Source organism: Zymoseptoria tritici, chromosome 7, assembly GCF_000219625.1.
Source record: "Zymoseptoria tritici IPO323 chromosome 7, whole genome shotgun sequence".
Lineage (NCBI taxonomy): Eukaryota > Fungi > Ascomycota > Dothideomycetes > Mycosphaerellales > Mycosphaerellaceae > Zymoseptoria > Zymoseptoria tritici.
The window spans coordinates 2,369,219-2,390,287 of record NC_018212.1 but is presented as its reverse complement, the minus strand read 5'-3'; the positions used below and the strand labels follow the sequence as shown (position 1 = coordinate 2,390,287).

Sequence of the window (21,069 nt, the reverse complement as noted above, 5' to 3'; positions counted from 1 at the left end):
AGTCAACATCTGAAGGCACCAGATTGAAGGATCCAACCTGGAATACAGAAGCTGATCGGAGGTGCAAGACACGCCAAGAGTCCCTTTGTCTCCATCACCCTGCTGTTCAAAGAGACTCCCATGCTTCCGTCTTCCTCGGCCGGCCCTTGATGACATTTACGATGGCCATTCAGTCGTAACTCATGTGGAGCTGAGCACCACAACGAGGCATGTCTGTTCTTGCCAGCACATGTTGCAATGCGGTGTTGCAAAAAAGTCCGGTCTTCCTCGACGTTATACTTGGACGAGGCTGTCGACTCTGGAGATATTCGGCCTCCGCCCACTGCACTTTGCTCACTCAATCAGGGTATCCGGCGAGCGAGTGGCTCCGATTCTGGTACCGGAAGCCCATGATCTCGACACTTTTCCTGTCGAGCGGTATTAAATGACCGTTAAGCCTCCTACATGTCCACGCTGCTCTCGGAGTTCTCGTTGAGCAGCGTTGCCTGGCCTCTCCTGGTGCCATCAAGATGTTGGGTGGGTCCTGCATTGAGATACCTGAAGGGTGTGTGAGGTCATTGTCGCTGGGGTGCCTGTCGGAGCATGCATCGGACCAGACCAATGGACTGATGGACTCTGGCAGCCTTCACGGAGACCTGGCTGTGGGCTGGGAAGTAGGTGTCTCCAGTGATATTCGGAGGTCCTATAACGAGTCCACTCAAGCAAGCCCTCGTTATATCGAAGCTGGAGCCTGGGCTAGAACAGGACCTGGCGATCAAGACAAGCTGGATCTGTCGAGCAACATGTTTTCGCTCTTCGGGAGCCTCTTTTCTGCATCCTGGCCCAATCTGAACAGGATTTCTGCGAAGAATGCCAGTCGAAATATGTCTTGCGAGCAGCAAGTCCAGAGAGGTCTGTCGCTACTCTGCTGTACTGCCAAAGGGCGATGAACAGCTATATCCGGGCGCGGAGGGTGAGTTTGAATGTCAAGTCGAGCTGAAAAAGGCACGACATTAGCATTGGAGAGATGGCCAACATCGTTTGCCACGAAACCGGGCTTGCTCGCCGCTGGGTAGCGACTGCTTTCAGCAAGCACTCCTCTAAGTCTGCGTAGATCGGGCGGCGTCTGGAAGACACGGAGAAGGGCCTGCTTCTTCTCTCGTTCCTTTGACTTCGGTCAAAGAGGTGCGTGGAAGGCTCAAGCATGGACGCACATGCTTGTTGTGGTCCGTTTTCTTCTCTTAGGCCGTAGTGCTAACTGTGCTGCAGGTCAATTCATTCTTCCTCGTATGGCGCTGTTCTGCTGATTCGAGAGTCCTCTATGATACCGCTTCGCACTGTGAAGAAAATCACGAATTACGTGGGATTTCCGCATCCTTTGCGCGCCCGGTGGCTTCGGCGTACCTTCCCTCTCTGCGTGGTCGCCCGACATCACTCCATCGCAAGACCTTTCCGCACCCGACTAGAACGTACTACGATTACTATGCGATCGGCTCTAAGACTCAATTGGATGGCATCCGTCCGCCAGCATTCCGTGTAAGTCGAAGGCAGAGAAGTCAATTTCCGGGTAGGCTCTACATTGACGAAATGAACAGGGCTACGGATCATCGCGAACGGGGAAATCTAGACAACCAGAGACGAGCAGAGTTCTTGATGTGCAGGTAGATCTTCATTTGGGTGTTAATTGACCCAATTACGGTGGCTTTCCCATTATTGCCATTGACGATGGAGTCGTGTTCTCCTTGGACTATCCCAAAATGCAGACTCCAACAAACGCCAAAACAAAATCAAGCTACTCAAGCCAACCGTGCCAGTCTCGCAAAGTCTTGACCTTGTCACTGTGTGAATTTTCAATCTTGCATGTCTTCTGGTCCTTCTTGTCCATGCTTTGTATCGTCAAGCCAAACATGAGGAGCGTCCGTCATGCGCCGTGTCGTAATCTTGCTGTAGGTATTTCTTCTCGTAGGTCGTTTCTTCCGCCAGCAAAGCCAGCCCGTCGTCGTGACTGCTCATCTCGTTTCAACTCTTGATCCCTTTACTCGGACTCATCCATGCCCTCATCTTCCTCTTGTGCCGCCTTTACACTCTCCCGCTCCTCCCACTCCCGAAGCCACTTCACGGATGTGCTGTGGCACTTGGTCCGCACGTCGGTGGCACCAAGATAATCATCAAGAAAGTGCGTGGCGACGCGGCCGGCTCGACCGGCGAGCAAATTGCCGACAGCCCAAAGGCCTTCGGCAGTGAGTTGCTTTGCGAGGTAGGGTGAGGCGATGCTACCGGACTGCGAAGCTTGGGAGTAATGGAGCGCCCATTCGATTCCGTCGTTGACCGCGGCGAACGACGGCGCACTCTTCTTGTCGCTGTCGTCCATCAACGTCTTGAAGGTCATGCGAAGGATCTTGTCGTTGTCGCCAGGGTCCGCCGTGGTGACGAGAGAGTCGATGTCGTAGAGGACAGAGACGCGCTGGATGATGGTTTCCAAATCGCTGTCTTCTCCATCGAAGCTGAGGTCTTCTTGCTCGGGTCCCTTGACGACAGCCACAGGCGTACTAGTGTGGAGACGGGTGAAGTTGCTGAGGAAGTGCAACAAGGTCTTCTGCGAGATGTTGTGGGTGAAGGTAGATCGGAACACGGGATGCGCTGGATGATACGTGTGGCGGCTCATGTCGATGATGATACGCGTCTCGTCGGCTTGGCGCGCATCGAAGAGTGCTTGCCTGCACAGAGTGCGTGATAAAGTGCCGCAAGAATGTAGGGTGCGGAAGTCTGCCCACTCGGACTCGTTGACGAGGATGACGTGGTATGTTCTTCCTTCTCCTTTGCGAGGTTTGACGAGGACGACCTTGATGTGGGCGTCTGGAATCAGGTGCTTCACGATCGAGCTCCGCAGCTCTTCGGCGAGATCCCAGATCCGGAACATGATGTCGACTGCAATGATGAGGCTGTGTCAGTCGGTATACGGGAGCGCAGTAGTTGGATATACAAACGGCTGTGGATGGTTTCTTGGACGTCCAGAGATGTTGCTGCGGGAGAATGTGACAACGACGACGGTGTTGTGCCGAAGCTGTGAGCGGACCGGAAACCTTCAACGTTGGCGTGGGAGGACGATGCGCCGAAGGAAAGCTGGTGCTGCAGGAGAGAGGTGTTTGGAAGAAGTTGAAAGTGTTTGTGGTGAGCCTTTGGTGAAGCTGGGCGATTAATCTGAAGCTAAAGCGACGCAGCGTTTCCTCGTCACTTTTCCCAATCCTCGCTAGTACCATCAGAGATGACGGTTCGGTCTTGCATACAGATTTCTCGGGACTATGTGTGGTGCCAGTCGGAGCTTGCAAGAGATCAGACCATTCTGCGCTGGCTTGGTCAAGTCCGGCAGCCTCCTCGAAGGCCTCATTGTAAAGAAGGAAGTTGCAGTGCCCAGCGGTGCCCGGATGCACGGGAAAGAGCTTATGGGTAGACCTGGCCCAGACCGGCACTGAGCACGAGCTCATTGTAATGGGAGACCGGGATACGGCGTGTGTCAGGCCCAGATGGCCCGCGGATACTGGACACCACTTCACCGGTCTGCTTGACCATTCTTTCTGCACCTTGATCTAAGCTGCGCCGGTGTTCCGCGAAGCTTGCCAGTTGAGAGATGTTTCGCAAGCCATGGGTCCGGAGAGCTGTACGGCTGGTTTCCTGCAGGGCCAGAAGCAAATAGCCAGCTGCGCTGCGTCTCGACGATGAAGGTAGGTCTTGACGTCAATCTGGACTAGTAAAGGCCGCAGACCAGCATTGAAAAGAAGCTCCTTATCGCTTGCTGGAAGTCAGAGACTGCTGGCTTCCAAGCAGAGACGCCTTCCAGCAAGCACTGTTCCGAGGTTTGCTCTTTCGACTGCTATCGAGACCCTTCGATCAAGCGCAGGATTCTTCCAATTGCCTTGCAGTCTCAGGCCCACGGAGGTGCGTATAAGGCTCTGGCAGCTTTATTCATTCTCGCTCGGCTCTGGGGGCTTCCTCGATGTCGCGGCGCCGATTCTGCTCAAAGTGGCGGGACTTTTCCTCGCATGGCGGCCTTTCGATCGAGCTAGAATGGTCCTTATATTGCTTAGCACTTTGAAATACGATGGTGTTGTCAGTCCCATTGTGCGATGCTTTACTCCATGCTTCGGCGCCTGGTGGATCCGCCTATACTTTTATCCTCCCTGCTTGACTGCCCGACCTCACGTTATCGCTAGCATGGCGAGAAACTTAAGAACCCTGTTTGTAATACCACAGGCCTAGGCGGGGAGAAGTGTGACGATTAGATCTATGGTCGTATATGCCGTCTGTCAGAAGTGCGTAGATACTGACGATGTAACACCGATGGTGCTTTGGAGGAAAGATCCAGGCGGCAATAACTACAGCACGCCGGGGAGATTCTTGCGACGAGACATCGACAAGAACTCGATTCATTCTGAGCATGGGAGAGATGAGTCAAGTTGTGAGAACAGATTGCGCCATACGAGACATTATTGACACCAATACTTGCGTGTACTATCTATGCACAAGAGCTGTGTCATCTTCCGCACGGACGGCAGCGATGTGCTTCCGCTGACCATTCCAACTTCCAAGTACAATCATGAATCCAACGCCAAAACCACGCAAAGCTTTACAAAGAATCGTCTCGGTCGTCGCATTAGTGACCGTTAAGGGGTGACGGAGCTCCTTGCAGCCCACATTGCCTCTCCGACCAACCTTGCTCTCATGGATATGCCCAGGCGACTCAAGTTGTCCTCCTTGACGTGCTCCTCTCGTAGTGTTCTTCTCGTGCGAGTCCTGCCAAAGCAGCGAAGTCCGATGTACACTAGCTCGCACTTGTCCTGTCCCACTCCGTTCTCCTACTCCTCGTCGTCGGTATATTCATCGTCCGCCTCTTCCGCCTTCTCCTCGTCTGCCTTCGCCTTCTCCGCCTTCATCTTCTCAACTCGGCTGATCCAGTTGAGGCTGTTGACGTGGTTCTCGACCCACACTCTCGAGGTACCGTGGACCTCGCTCTGGTAGTGTCGGGCGATCTTGCGAGCGCGGTGGGTAAGCAGGTTGCCAAGTGACCACAGACCCTTTGGGGTGAGAGGCGTAAGGTACGGAGTCGGAATGGTGGGTGATGGAATGGGGTGGTGGATGCCGTATGTGATGGCCTCGTTCGCAGCGGCGAAGAGTGGCGCATTCATCGTGGTGGAGGTGTCCATCAGGACCTCGTTGCGGATGGAGATGATACGATCATTGTCGCCGGGCTGTGGTGGTGCGATCGGAGGGGAGATGTCGTACACCACAGAGACGCGCTGAACCACCACCTCGAAGCCGCGCTCGTCTTCGTCATGCTCGGTACCCATCGTGATGGGCGTGGTGGCCTCAAGGCGCGTAAATTCGTCGAAGAAGCGCATCGGCACAGGTCGTGTTGCTGTCGAGCGCGGAATCCAGTGAGATGGATTGATGGTGTGTTTCTCCATATCCAGAATGATACGGATTCGGCCGGCCGTTCTCGCGTCGCGAAATGCTTTCCATGCAATGGAGCTCGTCTGTGGGCTCATTCCAGCGAAGACGCGAAAGGGCGCCCACTCCTCCTCGTTGACCCAGACGACATGATGCGTGATCAATCTGTCTCCTTGGCGAGGCCGCACCGCGTTGACCTTCAGATGGATGTCGAACAAGAAGTTTTCCGCGACCATGATCTTGAGCTCGACTGGCAAGTCAAGCAGCAGCTCCAGGTTGTCGAATGTCAAGTCACGCATTCCATCCATGTTGCCGTCTGCAGAGGCAGGGCTGTTAGCTCATATATAGAGAGTTGTTGATGAGTATACGAACACTGGTCGACTTGGTTGCCATTCTTCTGAAGAGACGACATCTTTGGCGTTGATGGTGATGTTGACGAAGTGAGAGCGTGTGCGGGTTGAATATCTTCAGTCTCGTCGTGGGAGGTCGATGCGCCGAGGATAAGCTGGTGCTGTAGGAGAAGAGCGCGGTGTTGGAAAGAAGATGAGTGTGTTGTTGGTGAGCAGTTGGTGAAGCTGGGCGATTGATCTGAAGCTGAAGCTGTGCAGCGTTTGCTCGTCACTGTTCGTGATCCTGAGGCTTCAATTTCGACGGAAGTTCTGCATCAACCGGGCTGGCGGGGACAGCGACCCGCGGGCCGCGTTGCATGTTGACGAGGATTGTCAACAAAACGAAGAGTCTCGAGGCAACGCATCATCATGAGAAGGTCGGTCGACATGTTCTGATGTGCAAGTCAACAGCACAATGCTTTGTGTACTCTGTTGAGCCGAGGTGATGTCTTCCTTTGATCTTTCTTCTTTGACCCGGACCCCATTCAGTACCCAGGACCGATGCATGTCTGGGTCGCTTCCTGCTCAGACGCCGAGAAGCTGACCATGTAATAGCACCAAGTCTGCCTCGGACGGCACATTGCCTTCGAAACTCCATGGCCATGCCTTGAAGTATACTTCGGACTTTCGAGCGCGAAGTCGACGCATGAATCAAATCAGCCTTGGAGAATCACGGCCATGATAGCCCGGCAAAGCCACACACCAAACATCTCATTCTCTGTCATATTCATTGTACCCGGATGCTGCTGTCGTTGTATCCACCACGATGAGAATCATCATGGATGTAGCAGCAGTCCGCCGGACTTCCATTCTCAGAGACTCAGGAGAGAGTCACCTCCAGACTAAAATCCATGGCCCGAGAACGCGTCTGCGAAGTCGCATCTCATGATCAAGCTGCTCTACGATCGATGCCGTTGAAGAATGAGACAACTCGCAGCTGCGATTTCTCCTTCAAGTCTGATCGGCATGAGCAGATCTCGACTTGAGATTACCCGTGTACTTGCAGCAGGAGTCCCGGATGTGAGCAAGCTCGCAATGAGAAAACAACATGCCCTCGGACCACCTCCAGATGGGCGTCGTCTCACCTGGCCTCGGGAAAAGCTGACGGCCAGTCCTTGTTCGTCCGGAAGAAGCACCGTGGTCGAGTGACACTCTAATTGACACTGACGGCAAGCTGTCGAAGTTGGTGGGTGTTCTATGTAGTAGTCGATCCGAAGCCGTGTCGGAACTTAGAGTGTACGGCGAGCGAAGACGGCGAATCCTTCGGCAGGAGTTGTGGCGAAGGAACCAGGCTACCGTATACCAGTGGTCCGGCCGGAAACTTCTGTTTGTGGCATACCTCGCCGCGGAGCTCACGGCGGCAGCCCTTTCTCCAGACAGTATGCGGCCCGGCGGAGGATCTTCTGTGGAATGCACTCTCAGGCATGATTGGACCGGAAGTTGGTGGATGCCATGCCCACCTCGGGTACGTGACGGGTGGGTTGAATGGCGAAAGATTCCCATGCGGTATTAGAGTCGCAGAAGAGACAGAGATCCTGGAGGAAGATGCCGTCAGCGAAATGGAACAGCAGCATTGATGGCCGTTTGCCTACCCTGTCGCGCAAACATGATGCAGCAATCAACGCTATACCTGCCAATTTCTAGCGGAGCCCGGACGAGCCACGTCTGGCTTTATTGGCGATTTCCATGCTGCCTCCCTCTGCCGAGCACAGCTGCATCGAAGAGCGAGGGAAGGAGTGCCGGCACCATTCAAGCTTTAAAGAGGTTGGAGCTATATAGGGAACCAGTCAGCAAAAGGAAGCGACCGCAGTGAACTCAGTCTACCAACCTTGCAGCACAAACAATGCAGCAATCGACATCTTGACTGGTGCTTTCCAGCGACGACCGCAGCATCAAATTGCGCCTGGGAGAATCTGGTAGCATGCGGTCTGCTATTGCCTCTCCAGACGCAATCATCCCGATTGCTTCTTTGAAAGGCGAGTCCATGCAGCAAGAATCCAGCATACTACGAGGTGAAGTGGGCAAGTCTTGGCCGTGGGTACGGCTAGTCATGGCTCAGGCGGGCAATAGACCGAGTTCTGCATATCCCGGAACCTGGGAAGCGGGAAGTATCGCAGCTGAGCTTGACCTCACCTCGCTATACTTGACCGTGCTGCACCTGATGTTCTAAGCCGGAGAGGAGATACACGAATATATGCTAGATGCGACAATCAGGTCAGCATAGGAAGTTATATCGGCTTTCTATCGTCCTTCACAGGGCATTGGGAATCGCCAATGGCACGAACAGTAGCATTTGAAGGGTACGAGAGACGGTAGATGCTCATCAAGGAGTCTAACGCCAGTACTGTGCTTGAATACTGAGACTACCTGCAACTACGCGGATGCGCTAGAGGTACAATTTGATTAGTTGCGAAGAACAGAATCAGGATATTATCAGGACACAAGCAACCAAGAAAGGAGTGGTACAAAAAAGACAATGAGAGGCAATGGTAGGAGACAAAACATGAATTCATTCTGGGTATCAATCGGAAAACCACGCAAGCATTTCCTATGCATGCTTTCCGGACGCAGCATGCTGTGTAAACGCCAAAAGTAAAGACAAAAAACCCGTTGACCGCAACGCCGCAAAACCAAATGAATCCGTCTCCAAACAACTCGTACAATCGTGTGTCTGCCTTTCAAACGACTCCCATCTGCGTGCATCGGCGGTGTTTGCGCCATGAGCAGTGATGTTGCTGCCCAGCTCCCAATGCCTTGAGTCCCGTCGAACCACCAAGCCCGTCAATGTCGCATGCCATCAGTGTACCCAAGTCACTCCTCGTCGTCAGTGTACTCGTCCTCGCGATCGTCCTTGCTCTTTGCAGCTTTCACTGCATCCTCAACCTTCTTCGCCAACATCGCGGTCTTCGCGTTCGCGTCTGCGACCTTGCGATCTTCCTCTTGTGCCTTGGCTGCGACCCTCTTCGCTTCCTCATCTTCCTGATCTTCAACCCAGCCGAGCCAACCCATCGAGTTTGTGTGCGAATGAGCTCGGACTTGCACGCCGTTCTTGACGCCGTGATGAGCAAAGGCAGCGAGTGCAGGCGCGCGTGTGGTGAGTAGAATCCCAATATCGTACATGCCCTTGGAGCTGATGCGGTTGAGGTAGGGTTGCGTGGCGACTGATTGGGCGATGAGAGGGTGTTGGAGACCGTATTTGATGCTTCGAAACGCTGCGGCGAAGGACGGCTCGCTGGAAGCGGAGACGTTGTCGAAGAGGGTGATGCCGACAGACGAGAGGATGTTGTATTTGTCGGCAGCCGTGACCTTGCGAGAGGCGGTGGTGAGGTCAATGGTAAGTGTAATTCCCCCAATTATGCGCTCGTACTCCGTTTCTTCTTCCTCGTCCTCAGGCTGGTCACAGAAGTCGTCGTGATCGTCCTTCTTGGGAGCCTGCGCGTACAGCGTGATGACGGTGCACAGCTTCAGACGCGTGAAGGTGTTCAAGAACCTCATGAAGGACGCTGGGTTGTATCGAGGGACGAGGGTGAGCTTCGCTGGATGGTCGAAGTGCGCGGTCATGTCCATGACCAGGTGAAGACGGTTCGCGGTCTGTGCCTTGCTCTTGTACAACTCGCACAGCTTCTTCACTGACTTGTTCGTCGCGGACAGCTTCAGGAACGCGTTCCAGTCATCGCGGTCGGAGGCTTCGATGCTGGTGTAGTATTCTTCGTCGGTGTTGACGATGCGCCTCTGACGGCCGACCTTGAGATGTGGGCTTGGGCAGAGGTAGCTGAACACCTCCTCCCTCAGCTCTTCTGGCAGCTTTCCCAAAAGACCCAGACTTGAAGCGGGCGAGGACCGCATTGCTAAGCTGTCGAAGGTGAAGAAGACCGCGCCTGTAGAGTCTTGGACAGCAGTCATGTAAGGCGTAGCGAAGTCTGAGCGCACTGGTTACTATGGTGTAAACTGTTTGGTGGTATTGTGTATACGAACGTTGGCTTGGATGGGTGAGTCCGACGTGTTGTTGGTGATCGTTATCGATGGAGAGGGTACCGAACTGGTTGCGGCCGGATGCAGGCATTGCTTCTGCAGGCTTGCGGTGACTGTTGATGTCGAGATTGTGTGGAAGATGCGCCGACGATTGCTGCGGTTTCGCGGTGAGGTAGGGCTTTGATGGAGAAAAGATGAAGGATGTTCGTGTTGAGGAACAGAAATTGCCGTGCTGAAGTGGATGAGGGGTGTTGGCTGCAGAATTCAGGTGAAGCAGCGTTTGCACAGCGACTCCGCCCTCCAAGTCTCAGCTTCCTGCGAGTGACGGGCTGGAATCGCTTCGGCGGGGATGACAACCCGCTCAGCGGGCCGCGATATGTGTTGACCACGATCAACAACAACATCTTTGGCAAGCACCAGCAACGACAAGTCTGGTCGGATCGTACCTTTGTACAGCAAGGTTTGTAGCTCTTCGGTGGACGAAAAAACATGTCCTTATGCTCCAGGCCTCGGCAACGTCGATGCTTCTCTTTGTCGTTGATACGGCTTTGTGGTGGATGACGGCAGGGCAAGCGAGCAACACAAACCCGCAGTCTATCTTCCACCCGTCGGCAGTCCATGACTGACTTGATCGCAGCGATGATTCGCAGCGTTCGAGTTGCAACGACATCCCAACTTCCGACGGTCGTTTGCATGCCACCCATGTCCGCGAGTGGATTTTGACGGAAGGAAATGCTTCTGTATCAGATCTTTTGGAAAGAGCATGATTCATGCCAGCAACTCCTGCTGCACGAGTCGCGGACGTGCTGCCAGATCCCTCGTCGGACTCGCTATGAAGCTGCAATTGTCATCATATGCCCTGGCTGGAGACGTCACAATCATCTGGAGATGCTGAGATGTCTCAATGCTTGGACTCGGTGCTTTCCGCCAGTCGAGCATTCCTGGCGTAGCAAGATCTTCAGTAGGTAGCTTCACGCAGGATGTTTGTTTCGCGGCCGTCGGAAGAAGACTGCGCTTGGCTACAGACAGTCGAGTTGTCGGCTTGCTGGATATGATGAGACAGCTAGCGAAGAGGGATCCTCGCTCGCGATCATGAAGGAAGGCAACATGCTGGGTCTGAAGTAGGCCTGCTCTGGAGACTTGAGTCACTCCTGTGACTGGCGTTCTGTCGACTTTTGAAGATCTGATTGAAGCCATGAATGTACCGCATTGGGTTGCCGGGTCCTGCAGACGAGTCCTTCCTGCCACGTCGACATGCTGCCGAGGAGGGATTGACGCCTTCAAAGAGTATAGCCAGGGGATTCCTCAAAGGCTGCGTTGCTCTGAATCCTGTGATTTGAAAGAGGTCGCCGACCATACTAGGCCGTCATGAGCGAAGAATGATCTTCTTGAAGCATTGCAGTCCAGTGTCGCCGATTAACTCAGGATAGCAGACTGTGTATTGGAATCGGCAACAGCGAGCGATGAAGACAGGACTGCGTTTATGCTGCTCCGGCTTCAACGCCTGTGGCAGTCGTGCAGTCCCATGGAGTCTTCGGGCCGGACTTGCTGAGTCCCGGCATGCAGTGTACCAGCTTCACAGCTCGTTCAGAGCAGGGTAGAGTGGACGAGCTGTGGAATTCGTTTTTACCGGCTGCACGTCTCAACACCGATGGTTCGAACGGACGACGGCGAGCTCTCCCACCGCGCGATGCATCTTCCTTCGGCTCGTTGCTCTCTTGGTCCATGTCTATATCTGCTCCTTTTTTCTTCTGGCTTGGAACGGGGTTGTCAGTGGGATTAGAGCAGGTGGTTGCTATTGCCGGTCGGGTGGTGCAAGCTTGTCTTTGAGCGTGAGTGGAGCTGGAGCTGACTCGATTGGCGGAGGTCGATGTGAAGGAGAAGGGGTCGCATACAGTGGTCTGCCGAAAGTCAGTGTCAGCGGTTCAGTACGAAGGTAAAAGTTTGCTGCCGACATACCAGACCTTTCAACTTGCCATTGGCTCTTTCAACTCGCCATTGCCAGCTAATGCGCAAACGAGAGATCTTGCGGCTCTTCCAGCCGGCTAGTCTACCGCGAGCCAATTTGCGAAAGGCGCAGAAGTTGCTGGCCGCTGGATATACACAGATCAATCACAAAATTCATTCACCGCAGGCTACAAGTGTGGCTTTCCTTGGCGAAGTTCACGGCTCACGATCTGACGTTGACGATAGCTTGTTATTCAGACGCTTTACTACATCGAGCAAGAACGAGTTACAAGTCCGACCTCACGTTCTGTGACATGGACCAAACACATGCATTTGCAGTGCAAATCACGGCTACTTCACGAAGCTCGGATGAACGCTCGTCACCAAGAAGACGAGAAGTATGGCAAACATGATGTAGCATTCTGGGCTGTACACTGTCTGTACCTCCAGCGGCCTGGTGGCCCCTAGGAACTGTTTGGAGGTATTTTTGTTTTGAATAGTAGTATAGTAATGGAGTAATGTGTAGCCTGCGTCTCGTATCCAATATCCGTCGCGATGTAAAATCCCGCCGCCAAAATCCATATGCAGCGTTGTGAACAACGAACATGTGCAATGCATAGAGTTCAAAGCGTGCACAAAGAACCCAAATCCCAAGGATTCCTTCATACGTCGTCGAGCCTCGCATCCAAGTTCTGTCACCTGTCAACTTCGTCCTCATCGGAGTCCTGGTCCTGATTGACCCTGACTCTCGTCCGAATCCCTCTCCTCATCGAATCTGTCCTCCCTGCGCGATCCTCCTCCTCATCCACCTCCTACTCCTCTTCTCCCTCGGAGTCCGCCTGCTCCGCTCTAGCGGCTTCTTCCTCAGCTTTGCGCTTCGCACGCTCTGTCCGCCACCGCTCTATGCATCCCAGCCATTTAATGGTGCTCTTGTGCTTCTTGATGATGAGCTCCTCGTGCCCGCTCACAACGTCGACCTGCTGCATGGCATACTCCCGAGCGCGAACGGCCAGGACAAGACCCAGCTCATGGAGACCTTTACCAGTGATCGTGGGCAGGTACGGCACTTCCACGTTAACGCCCGTTTGGACAGGGAAGTCGAGAACATATTGCATATTCGCCTGCACAGCGGCAAAAGCGGCAGCGTCGGCGGGCTTGACGGTGTCCCAGAGAATCTCCTCTTCGATCGAGACGATGTTGCTCAGATCGGCAGGGTGGGGCGCGCGATCTCGACGCAGCGGTTTGGCAATATCGATCATCACGGTGGTGCGCTTGGTGAGCTTGTCATCTCCAGGAGTGTATGCGGCAGGTTGGGCTCCATGGACCGCTTTCGACATGGAGATGACCGTGCTGATTTCAAGCCCATTGAACTTGTTCAAGAACGTCATCAGGCTCCTGACCTTACTTGTAAAAGGTGCTTTGCCCAACTCAAGTTGCGAGGTAGGATCGTTAGTGTGGCGTTCCATCTCCATGATGAGAACCAAGTCGCGAGTCTTGCGGGCGCTCTTGATCGCCCCGAGGCACTTCGCTCGGAGTTCCCAGCGCGTCATCGAGAAGTTGTGGTACGCGCGCCAGTCCTGCGGGTTGAGGACTGTGACGAGGTGGCCATGGCCGCCGAGACCGTAGACCATTCGTTGTACCTTCAGACGGATGTTTGGGGTCAGGTACATGCAGATGCTCCCGATCAACTCGGCCGGTAGTTTGAGGATTGGACAGGGCAATGCTTGAGTGGGCGAGAGGTTGATCGATGAGGTAGAAACGATTGGATTGACGGCGCCGCTGATGCTGCCGTCAAGACCCATGATGACAGTGACGGGAACCATGGTAGTCGATGTGTCGCTGGACTGTCAGTCGCTGTATTGGATGCGAAGGGTTGAGTATACGAACTGTAGGTCTTTCGCGCGCGAGAGGATGACAGCAAAGGTGCCGAGTACTGTTGATTGCGATGGTGGTCCTTGGTTGGAACAGGGTTCTTCGGGTTGCAATCTACGGTCGTAAGAGACGCTGTAGCAACGACAATGATGAAACGAAGCGCAGTACAGCTTTTGCGGAAAGATAGAAAGAAGCAAGTAGGTGATGAAGTTGAAGGGCGGAGTTGTTGTTGTTGATGTTCCTGCACTTCGCGTGATGAGAGAACGTCATCTTCGTTGCGAGTGAATACGCAGAATCGCTTCGGAAGGCAGGTTATTCCGCTGACCGGCCCGCGATCCATGTCGACGGCCGCGATCATCATCAATATGTTTGGCCGCTGCTGGACGAACGTCTGAAGTCGGTCGTATCTCCACATGGCAAGAGGTGCAGCGATTTGATTGACAGCACAATGTCTTTATGCCTCAAACCTCGGCGCCCGGATTCCTGCCCTTTTATGTCTTCTTGGCTTTGTGGCACAGCTTCCAGTCCACCTCCCACGGGTCGGTGGACGGTCGCTAACATGATCGCAGCATAGATTCTATAAAGCGCCGACTTGTAGCTGGACGACATCGTCTACTTTATTTGCATATTATAACGCCTAACTCTACGAACGATACTAGATCTTGCCAGGGCTCTTGCTATATTATCCGCCGTTATGTCGCCAAATCGCAGCTTAATTACTGCAAGCTTATTAAAGAATGTGCGTGCAGCTACTTAGGATCTTCCCACAGGAACAGTGCTTAATTAGCTTAAGGGAGTCCAAGCAACGAGATATCTAAGCATTCTCTTATAAAAGCTGCCGCTCTTGCCTGAGCTTAGGGCCACGACGTGATCTACAGAGAGTCTTCTTGTAGTAATTAAGCTGCGATTTGGCGACATAACGGCGGATAACATAGCAAGAGCCCTAGCAAGATCTGGTATCGTTCGTGGAGTTAGGCGTTATAACATGCAAATAAAGTGGACGATGTCGTCTAGCTATAAGTCGGCGCTTCATAGAATCCATGCTGCGATCATGTTAGCGACCGTCCACCGACCCGTAGGAGGTTAAAGAAAAACTGTGTGTTGAGATCTATAAAGTGAAATTGTCAGCATTGGATTGCAAAATCGAAAGCTTGCAACAAATGCGCAAACGAGTCCTAGCAGCGATTCTAGTCGCATCGATCTCTTCTCCACGAGTCTCGAAACGGGCAGAAGTTGTTTCTTAATACGTGCACCTACATCAATCACGCTATACCCAGTCTCCGGCCGTATGTGTGGCTTACTTGGCGAAACCATGCGGCTCACGAGCCGAAACAACAATAGACGATCATCACACAACTTACTTAATGTGGACAGCGTGGCTAGCTTCAGCTTGACTTCACGTTATTAACCGGACGTGCCGGAAGGGCAGAAGTATACGGACGAGGTCAATTCACGAGGTACGCTTGAAGTCGTGAGGGCATAAGACTTGATTTAGTTGGTTCATTGTTACATTATGTGTATCTATACAGTTCATTTGTAGTCCGTTGCAGTCTGTTGCTCAATTCTCAACTGCTGTACCATGCATCCAACTGCATTGTTCGGCTCGTACTCGCACTCATTCGCAGCGCCAGACCTGGGTGCAGATCTCCAGATACGGTCTTGCAAGAAAGGAACAATATCAAACGCCAAAGGCATGTCCCATGCACAAAGAAAGCTTCGCTCGGAAGCGCCGGTAACCGCAAACAGAGACGGTAGCCAAAGGGCATACCATCGTGTTCCGCGAAGCAGGTATCCATATTCTATCCGAAAGGCACTTCAACTCCTTTCGTCGAGAGACATGCACTCGCGATCTTGCTCTTTCACTCCTTTTCTTTGCGACTCTCACGTTCTCCATTCCCCAACACCCCGTCCACATCGCTCGTCTTCGCGTCGTCCTCGGGCCTCCTTGAATCGAGCTTTGCATTCCTTCCCATGAAGACCCTAGAAGTCGTCGAAGCGTGCGATGATACGCAGCCACCTCATGGAGTCCTCGTGGGTACAGATTACCAGATCGTTCTTATCGTGGATGTGGGAAAGGTGCAACGTGGTCTCCTGTTCTGCATGCACAGCAACCAGGCGTCCAAGTTCGTAGAGACCTTCGCCAGAGATGTTGGTGAGAAAAGGAAGTCGGATATTCGTCTGGTACTGGTAGGGATTGTGGATGTGGAGGGGATTGCGGATGACATGCTCGATGTGCTCTTGCGCCTCGCGGAAGGTTGCAGCATCGTTGGCGTGTGTGGTGTCGTAGAGGGTGATGTTGATGATGGAGAGAATGTTACTGATGTCTGCTGGGTGAGGTGCGAGATCGTCGCGAGAAGCGGTCAGATCGATGAGGACTTTGGTGCGCTTCACGATGACGTCGTCCTCTGGGTTGTCAGAAGTATCCTGCGTCTTGGCCATGGTGATGGCGGTGCTGACTTCCAAACGCGTGAACTTGTTCAGGAATGGAATCAGGCCTTCCGATGTTCGCGGACAACGTGGGCAAACTTGCAGAGGGAGAGTCGGATCACCGGTGTGATCCTCCATGTCCATGATGAGAGCGAGCTCGTGAGCCTTGTGCGCTGAGTTGATCGCGCCCGCGTTCTTGTCGTGGATCCCTGTGCAGGTGATCGAGTAGTTGAAGAAGTCGCTCCACTGGTCCTTGTTGATCACGTCGATCGAGTACGCTTCTCCGTGATAGGCGTGAGACTTCTTCTGCACTTTGACACGGACGTCTGGTGTGAGATAGGTGCAGACGAGCGCGTTGATCTCGAAAGGCAGCCTCAGGATGTGGCATGGCAATGTGCTGGTGAAGGGTGCGACGTCCTGCGCGGCAGGAGTAACGCTGTTGACTGTAAAGATGAAGCCGCCATCGGGAGTCCCAGTTGCAGTGACTGGAATCATGTTGAAGGATGCGCTGTCGGATTATCAGTTCCTGCAGCGAGAGTTGAGTCTGGATATACGGACTGCGGAAGACTGGCGCACGAGTTGACGATTAGGTCGGTGTGGTTGTTGATCGTGATGCAGGCTGTCCAGTCGCGCGGTATTCTCATGCGGTGAGGACGATTGCAATGTGAAGCGCAAGGAGCCTGACCTGTAATGAGGGAATGGTGCAAGTGCTGAAGTCGGAGAGCGAAGTTGTTGATGTTCATGCTCGCGAATTTGGGCGTGTTCCGAACATGGCTTGCTCGTTACTTCAACCCGTCTAGCCGTACGGCAACCCGCCTGCCAAGGCCGCAGCGTGTATCGATACGCAAAGTCACTTGCTTGATATCCAGCGAGGGAGATAACATGACTGCCCCTGCAGCGAAGTAAGCTCCTCCATGGGGAGATTCATTGTCCTGCGGGCCTCGGCAAGGACCAAAATCGTCTTTGAGCAGCCTTCGGCACACAACTCTGAGCGCCTCGACCAACCCCAGACATCTCTCTTCCTCCCAGATCGATCAGGTAGACTGCAGCACGCCAGCCGAGACGGCAACGGCCAGCTGTCCACCTTTACGATGTTCGCTCGCTACCGTATGCGAGAAGCTTTCGTACGATCCGGGCGAGAAATGATCTCGCCCACTTGCGAGAAACCATCATCCTGCTTAGGAAATGTTAGCCCGAAGACACCGCCTTTCAAGCTGAACCTGGGATCATGAAGCCACCGTCAAGTTCTGCGGGGCCTGCTCAGGCGGATGTACACCAAGGTAGGTCGAGGAAGGAAGAGCCTTAGTGGTCTTGATATGCTTGTGTATGGAAGGGATTCTTGGGACCGAAGTCGTCCGTAAAGCATGATCTTGCAGGGGATTCCAGTCCCTGCGGCCATATTCCCCAGCAAGTGCGTGCCGATCCTTCGTGTCCAGGACGCTCGAAATGATCTCTGTCTGACCAGTCAAGCAGGAGTGGGGAAGACCGACGGAGTGGACCAGGAAGTCAGGCAAGCGAGCCACGATCTGCATGCACGGATGGATTTTGTGCCTGTAATACATTGCGACTCCCAGACCACTGTCGAAAACTGCCTGGCACGGTGTTGGAGACGATCCTACTGTCAGAGGCCGGGGGTATAGCCAGGTCGTCGAATGGCACGATGCAGTGGCCACTATCTGTTTGGCCTCGAAGGAACAAGATGTCGTGTCTGCGGACTTTGAAGGTAGCCTCAGCTACCTGAGCTTTTTTGTCCTCGTCCTGTGGGGACAGACTGTTGGAGTGGCTTCTGACGACACACGTCGAAGGACATGAGATCCAGGACAATGTAGTCAACTCTCCGCGGCGACGTGATAAGGAATCGCGACCCTGGCACTGGGGACATGCCACTCGGGGACGGTGCTGTGTCCTGGGGTGAAGAATATGCCCGGGATAGTGGTATGCGGCTTGTACTTTGCCGACTCTCCTTGGTGAAGTAAGCTGTACAGGGACATGAAACAGGTTCGAGAATGTCGCAGGGCGGGCGCAAGAGAAGAGGAGAGACAACCGGGTGCGCTCCACACCGCGCCATACATCTGGAAACGATCTGGTTAGCGCCATACAAGATCGAGGTTGCGTCGGATTGCTCGAGCAGTTCGCTGAAATGTGACCGCAAAGTCATCGACCAAGGCGCCCAGAGTTGCAAACAATGTGCCCGCGAACCTTCTAGCTATTCGTAGACATCTTTCGTGCTCGTCTAGACTCTTTGGGAAGAGAAAGGAGCATACTATGCGCAATTTGCAGCTTTTGGGCTGGAAGTGCGCCATGACTTGGCTCGTAATATGTGGGTCTTGACGATAGCTGACCCCTATACCAAGCGGAGCCTCACTGATTCGCATTCTCAAACACTTGGCTATAGCTCACATTAGCGAACTGCGGATGATTTGACCTGTATAAAGAGCTAGAGCGACATTTTTGCCGCTCGGAGTCTGTGGAACACGAAGGGAGAGGCGAGTAATGGGGTTTTACAGGATAGATATTGGATACTATTTACTACAACGCTGTGGCACTCTTGCTACTCACGTCTCCGTCTACCAGATCAGCTCGACGAACGGTTACAGAAGCAGACGGCGGCAAGAAGAAGTGTCATAAAACGTAGAGGCCTATAAAACATTCCATGTGGTGCCAGTGCAGTCCGAAAGCGACCATCTCCGTACGCTAAAGTGAGGTTTTACTTCCCCAACTAATATTTGAGGAGTAGCAGCGCGCGGATTGATTCTTCCGCGCTCTACACATGACTGCCATCATCTATTTCCACTGCTGTAGCTCCACACTGAGAACATAGACTTGTCCCAGCTTCAGTCCACAGCATCGTCGTTCCTGTGTGCCGACTGAAGGTGGTACGCCAGTTTTGCTTTCGCGTACTCGCTCCTCGTAGCCACCTCGATGCCAGCCACCGCATCTTCCTGCTCGGCGATCTCCTTCAGTCACTTCGCACAGAGACCCTCGCTAGTGATCTGGATGACTGTACGCCCTCAGGGCCCGATCCTATCTCCCGATAGTCCGAATCGACCGTCAACACCCGTCTCCGTTGCGGTGAGCCGCAAAGGAGCGGCCTCTTCACACAAGCGCAGCCTCTCAACGGCGGCAGCGTGGCCAGGTAGACGGATCACGACAGCTTCCTCTTCATCATTCGTGTACTCCAGGTCGATGAGCTGGCTGGCGCCCGTGGTGAAGAGACATGCCATGAGAGACAAGCCTTCCACCGTTACTGGCGTGAGGTAAGGCGTCCTGAACGTCGGGAAAACCAGGCGAGGATTCATGATACCACGGATGATGCCTCCGACGGCGTGGATGAAAGCAGGCCGATTGGCCGTGTCCGGACGTCTGCATAGCGTTGCATGGGAGATGGAGATAAGGTGGTTGCTGGAAGAGGTTGGCAGATGGACGACCGCGGGGAGGGCGAAGTCCGCGGCGAAGAATTCTAGCGACTCTTCGGCGTAGGCTTCTTCGCCCGGTTTGGAGACTCTTATGAGGTGCGGACAGCTGACACGGAGGAAGTAAAAGCTGGTGATGAAGGCCATCGATGAGTCGTGATTGCCAGACCGCTTACCCTCCTCGCGTATTGAAGGGCATTCCTTGTGTTCGACGAGTTCCATGATCAAGCGGCTGTCTCCAGTCTTTTTCGCGCTGTCGAGCGCACGATCCAGGTTCGACCTGAATCCTCGGCAGGTGTAGCGGATGTTCAGGAGCTTTCTCCACTCGGATCGGTTCAGCACATCGGCTTCGCAGAAATCCTGTCTTTGGTCGGGATCTTTCTTCCGTGAGACGAGCACATGTGCATCAGGTGTGATCAGGATGAAGATGGATTGGAGGAGCTCCGCGGGAATGTCGAGGATGCCCATGCTGACGACGGTCGGCGGTAGTTGACTGATGCACGAGCAGTAAGGTCGGTGGTTCCGAACTAGGAGACGGAGAGACGTGCAGCAGTCTAGATGTCAGGATTCGACCAAAGCCTTATGCACGCAAGAGTTGTAGCGAGGTGGACCTTTGTTGCAGAGCAGGAAGTAGTGTAGATGCTGAATTGTAAGGTGGTCGGGGACAGTAGAAAGCAAGTGGTGATGGAAACCAGGAGGACGGAGGTGATGGGATGAAAGCTGGAAGTTAGTGTCCAAGAACAAAGGCGCTCCAATCGGCGCGTCACTTGCTCTGTTGGTCGTCCCGTAATGTGCACACGTGAGGCCCGCAGCTGTGAGGACAATCTCTCGCCGGACTTGCCAAATGTTCGGGCTCCGCGATTCGAGCACCTTGCCACCTAGGCGCGAGGACTGTATGCGGCGCCGACATTGGTGTATAGCAGCAGACCTTGCGTATGTTCCGGGTATTAGGTACTGGCTTTGTCTCGAAGTCCTGTTGCAGCTCAACGACGAGTGCTATTCTCGTGATGCGGCGTGGGGTTGCGTAGGCCCGGAACGATCGTGCGTTGGAGTTCAGAACGGCTTTAAGAGCCGAGTGGATAGGCGTGAGCTTCGTCACTGACCTAATAGCAATGGTCAAAGTAGATCAAGAAAGGTCTAGAGTGTGAGACTAGGCAATACCTCGGGACAGACTGCCTGCTTACTTGACACGGCTCTTTAGCGGCGATTACAAGCGACAGCATTGGATCGAAGCTTTTTCAGAGCCGTATTGCACAAGTAGCTTCGTGTTCCAAATGGCGTTGAAGAGGTCTATTGGAACTGAGCCTCGACAACGAGGGCCAGCGCAAGTTTCAGTAATGGAATGGCGGCCGAACCATGACCCTCGTCCGGCGCCCAAGCGGCGAGGAATGAAAGTGGTGAGCAGCCCATCGATTCCTGACGTTGATTATGGCCTGGACGCAGGATGACAAAGTCTTTGCCTGGATCCCTTTGAATGGCTCGCTCGGCCCTGTCGTTGGAATGAGTGTTTCCAATGATTGCGTTGACTGAGCCCGCAGTGTATCCAGCACGAGTAGCATGCGTTGACCGCCGTTGGACGTGCCAGATTAGACACCGAACTGGGCTTGTGAAAGGACAAAAACCTC

The 21,069-nt window shown here is 53.7% G+C and overlaps 6 protein-coding genes across 6 annotated transcripts; all 6 read right to left on the bottom strand.

Annotated features, from left to right (window-relative positions):
• Positions 1-2,014: 2,014 nt before the first annotated feature.
• MYCGRDRAFT_94805 (uncharacterized protein) lies at positions 2,015-2,899 on the bottom strand (the record flags this gene model as incomplete). The annotated part of the gene is made up of 1 exon (XM_003850855.1): positions 2,015-2,899. The coding sequence occupies one exon, from the start codon at positions 2,897-2,899 to the stop codon at positions 2,015-2,017; it is 885 nt and encodes a 294-aa protein (XP_003850903.1).
• Positions 2,900-4,832: 1,933 nt separating this feature from the next.
• On the bottom strand, positions 4,833-5,732 carry MYCGRDRAFT_94804 (uncharacterized protein; the record flags this gene model as incomplete). Its single annotated transcript, XM_003850854.1, has 1 exon — positions 4,833-5,732. The coding sequence occupies one exon, from the start codon at positions 5,730-5,732 to the stop codon at positions 4,833-4,835; it is 900 nt and encodes a 299-aa protein (XP_003850902.1).
• Positions 5,733-8,624: 2,892 nt separating this feature from the next.
• Positions 8,625-10,489, bottom strand: MYCGRDRAFT_94803 (uncharacterized protein; the record flags this gene model as incomplete). Its single annotated transcript, XM_003850853.1, has 3 exons — positions 8,625-9,742; positions 9,849-9,963; positions 10,373-10,489. 3 exons carry the CDS (start codon positions 10,487-10,489, stop codon positions 8,625-8,627), a joined length of 1,350 nt encoding a protein of 449 aa, XP_003850901.1.
• A 2,055-nt stretch (positions 10,490-12,544) lies between these two features.
• Positions 12,545-13,555, bottom strand: MYCGRDRAFT_94802 (uncharacterized protein; the record flags this gene model as incomplete). Its single annotated transcript, XM_003850852.1, has 1 exon — positions 12,545-13,555. The coding sequence occupies one exon, from the start codon at positions 13,553-13,555 to the stop codon at positions 12,545-12,547; it is 1,011 nt and encodes a 336-aa protein (XP_003850900.1).
• Positions 13,556-15,584: 2,029 nt separating this feature from the next.
• Positions 15,585-16,774, bottom strand: MYCGRDRAFT_94801 (uncharacterized protein; the record flags this gene model as incomplete). Its single annotated transcript, XM_003850851.1, has 2 exons — positions 15,585-16,539; positions 16,608-16,774. 2 exons carry the CDS (start codon positions 16,772-16,774, stop codon positions 15,585-15,587), a joined length of 1,122 nt encoding a protein of 373 aa, XP_003850899.1.
• A 2,268-nt stretch (positions 16,775-19,042) lies between these two features.
• Positions 19,043-19,912, bottom strand: MYCGRDRAFT_94800 (uncharacterized protein; the record flags this gene model as incomplete). Its single annotated transcript, XM_003850850.1, has 1 exon — positions 19,043-19,912. One exon carries the CDS (start codon positions 19,910-19,912, stop codon positions 19,043-19,045), a length of 870 nt encoding a protein of 289 aa, XP_003850898.1.
• Between the last annotated feature and the right edge of the window lie 1,157 nt (positions 19,913-21,069).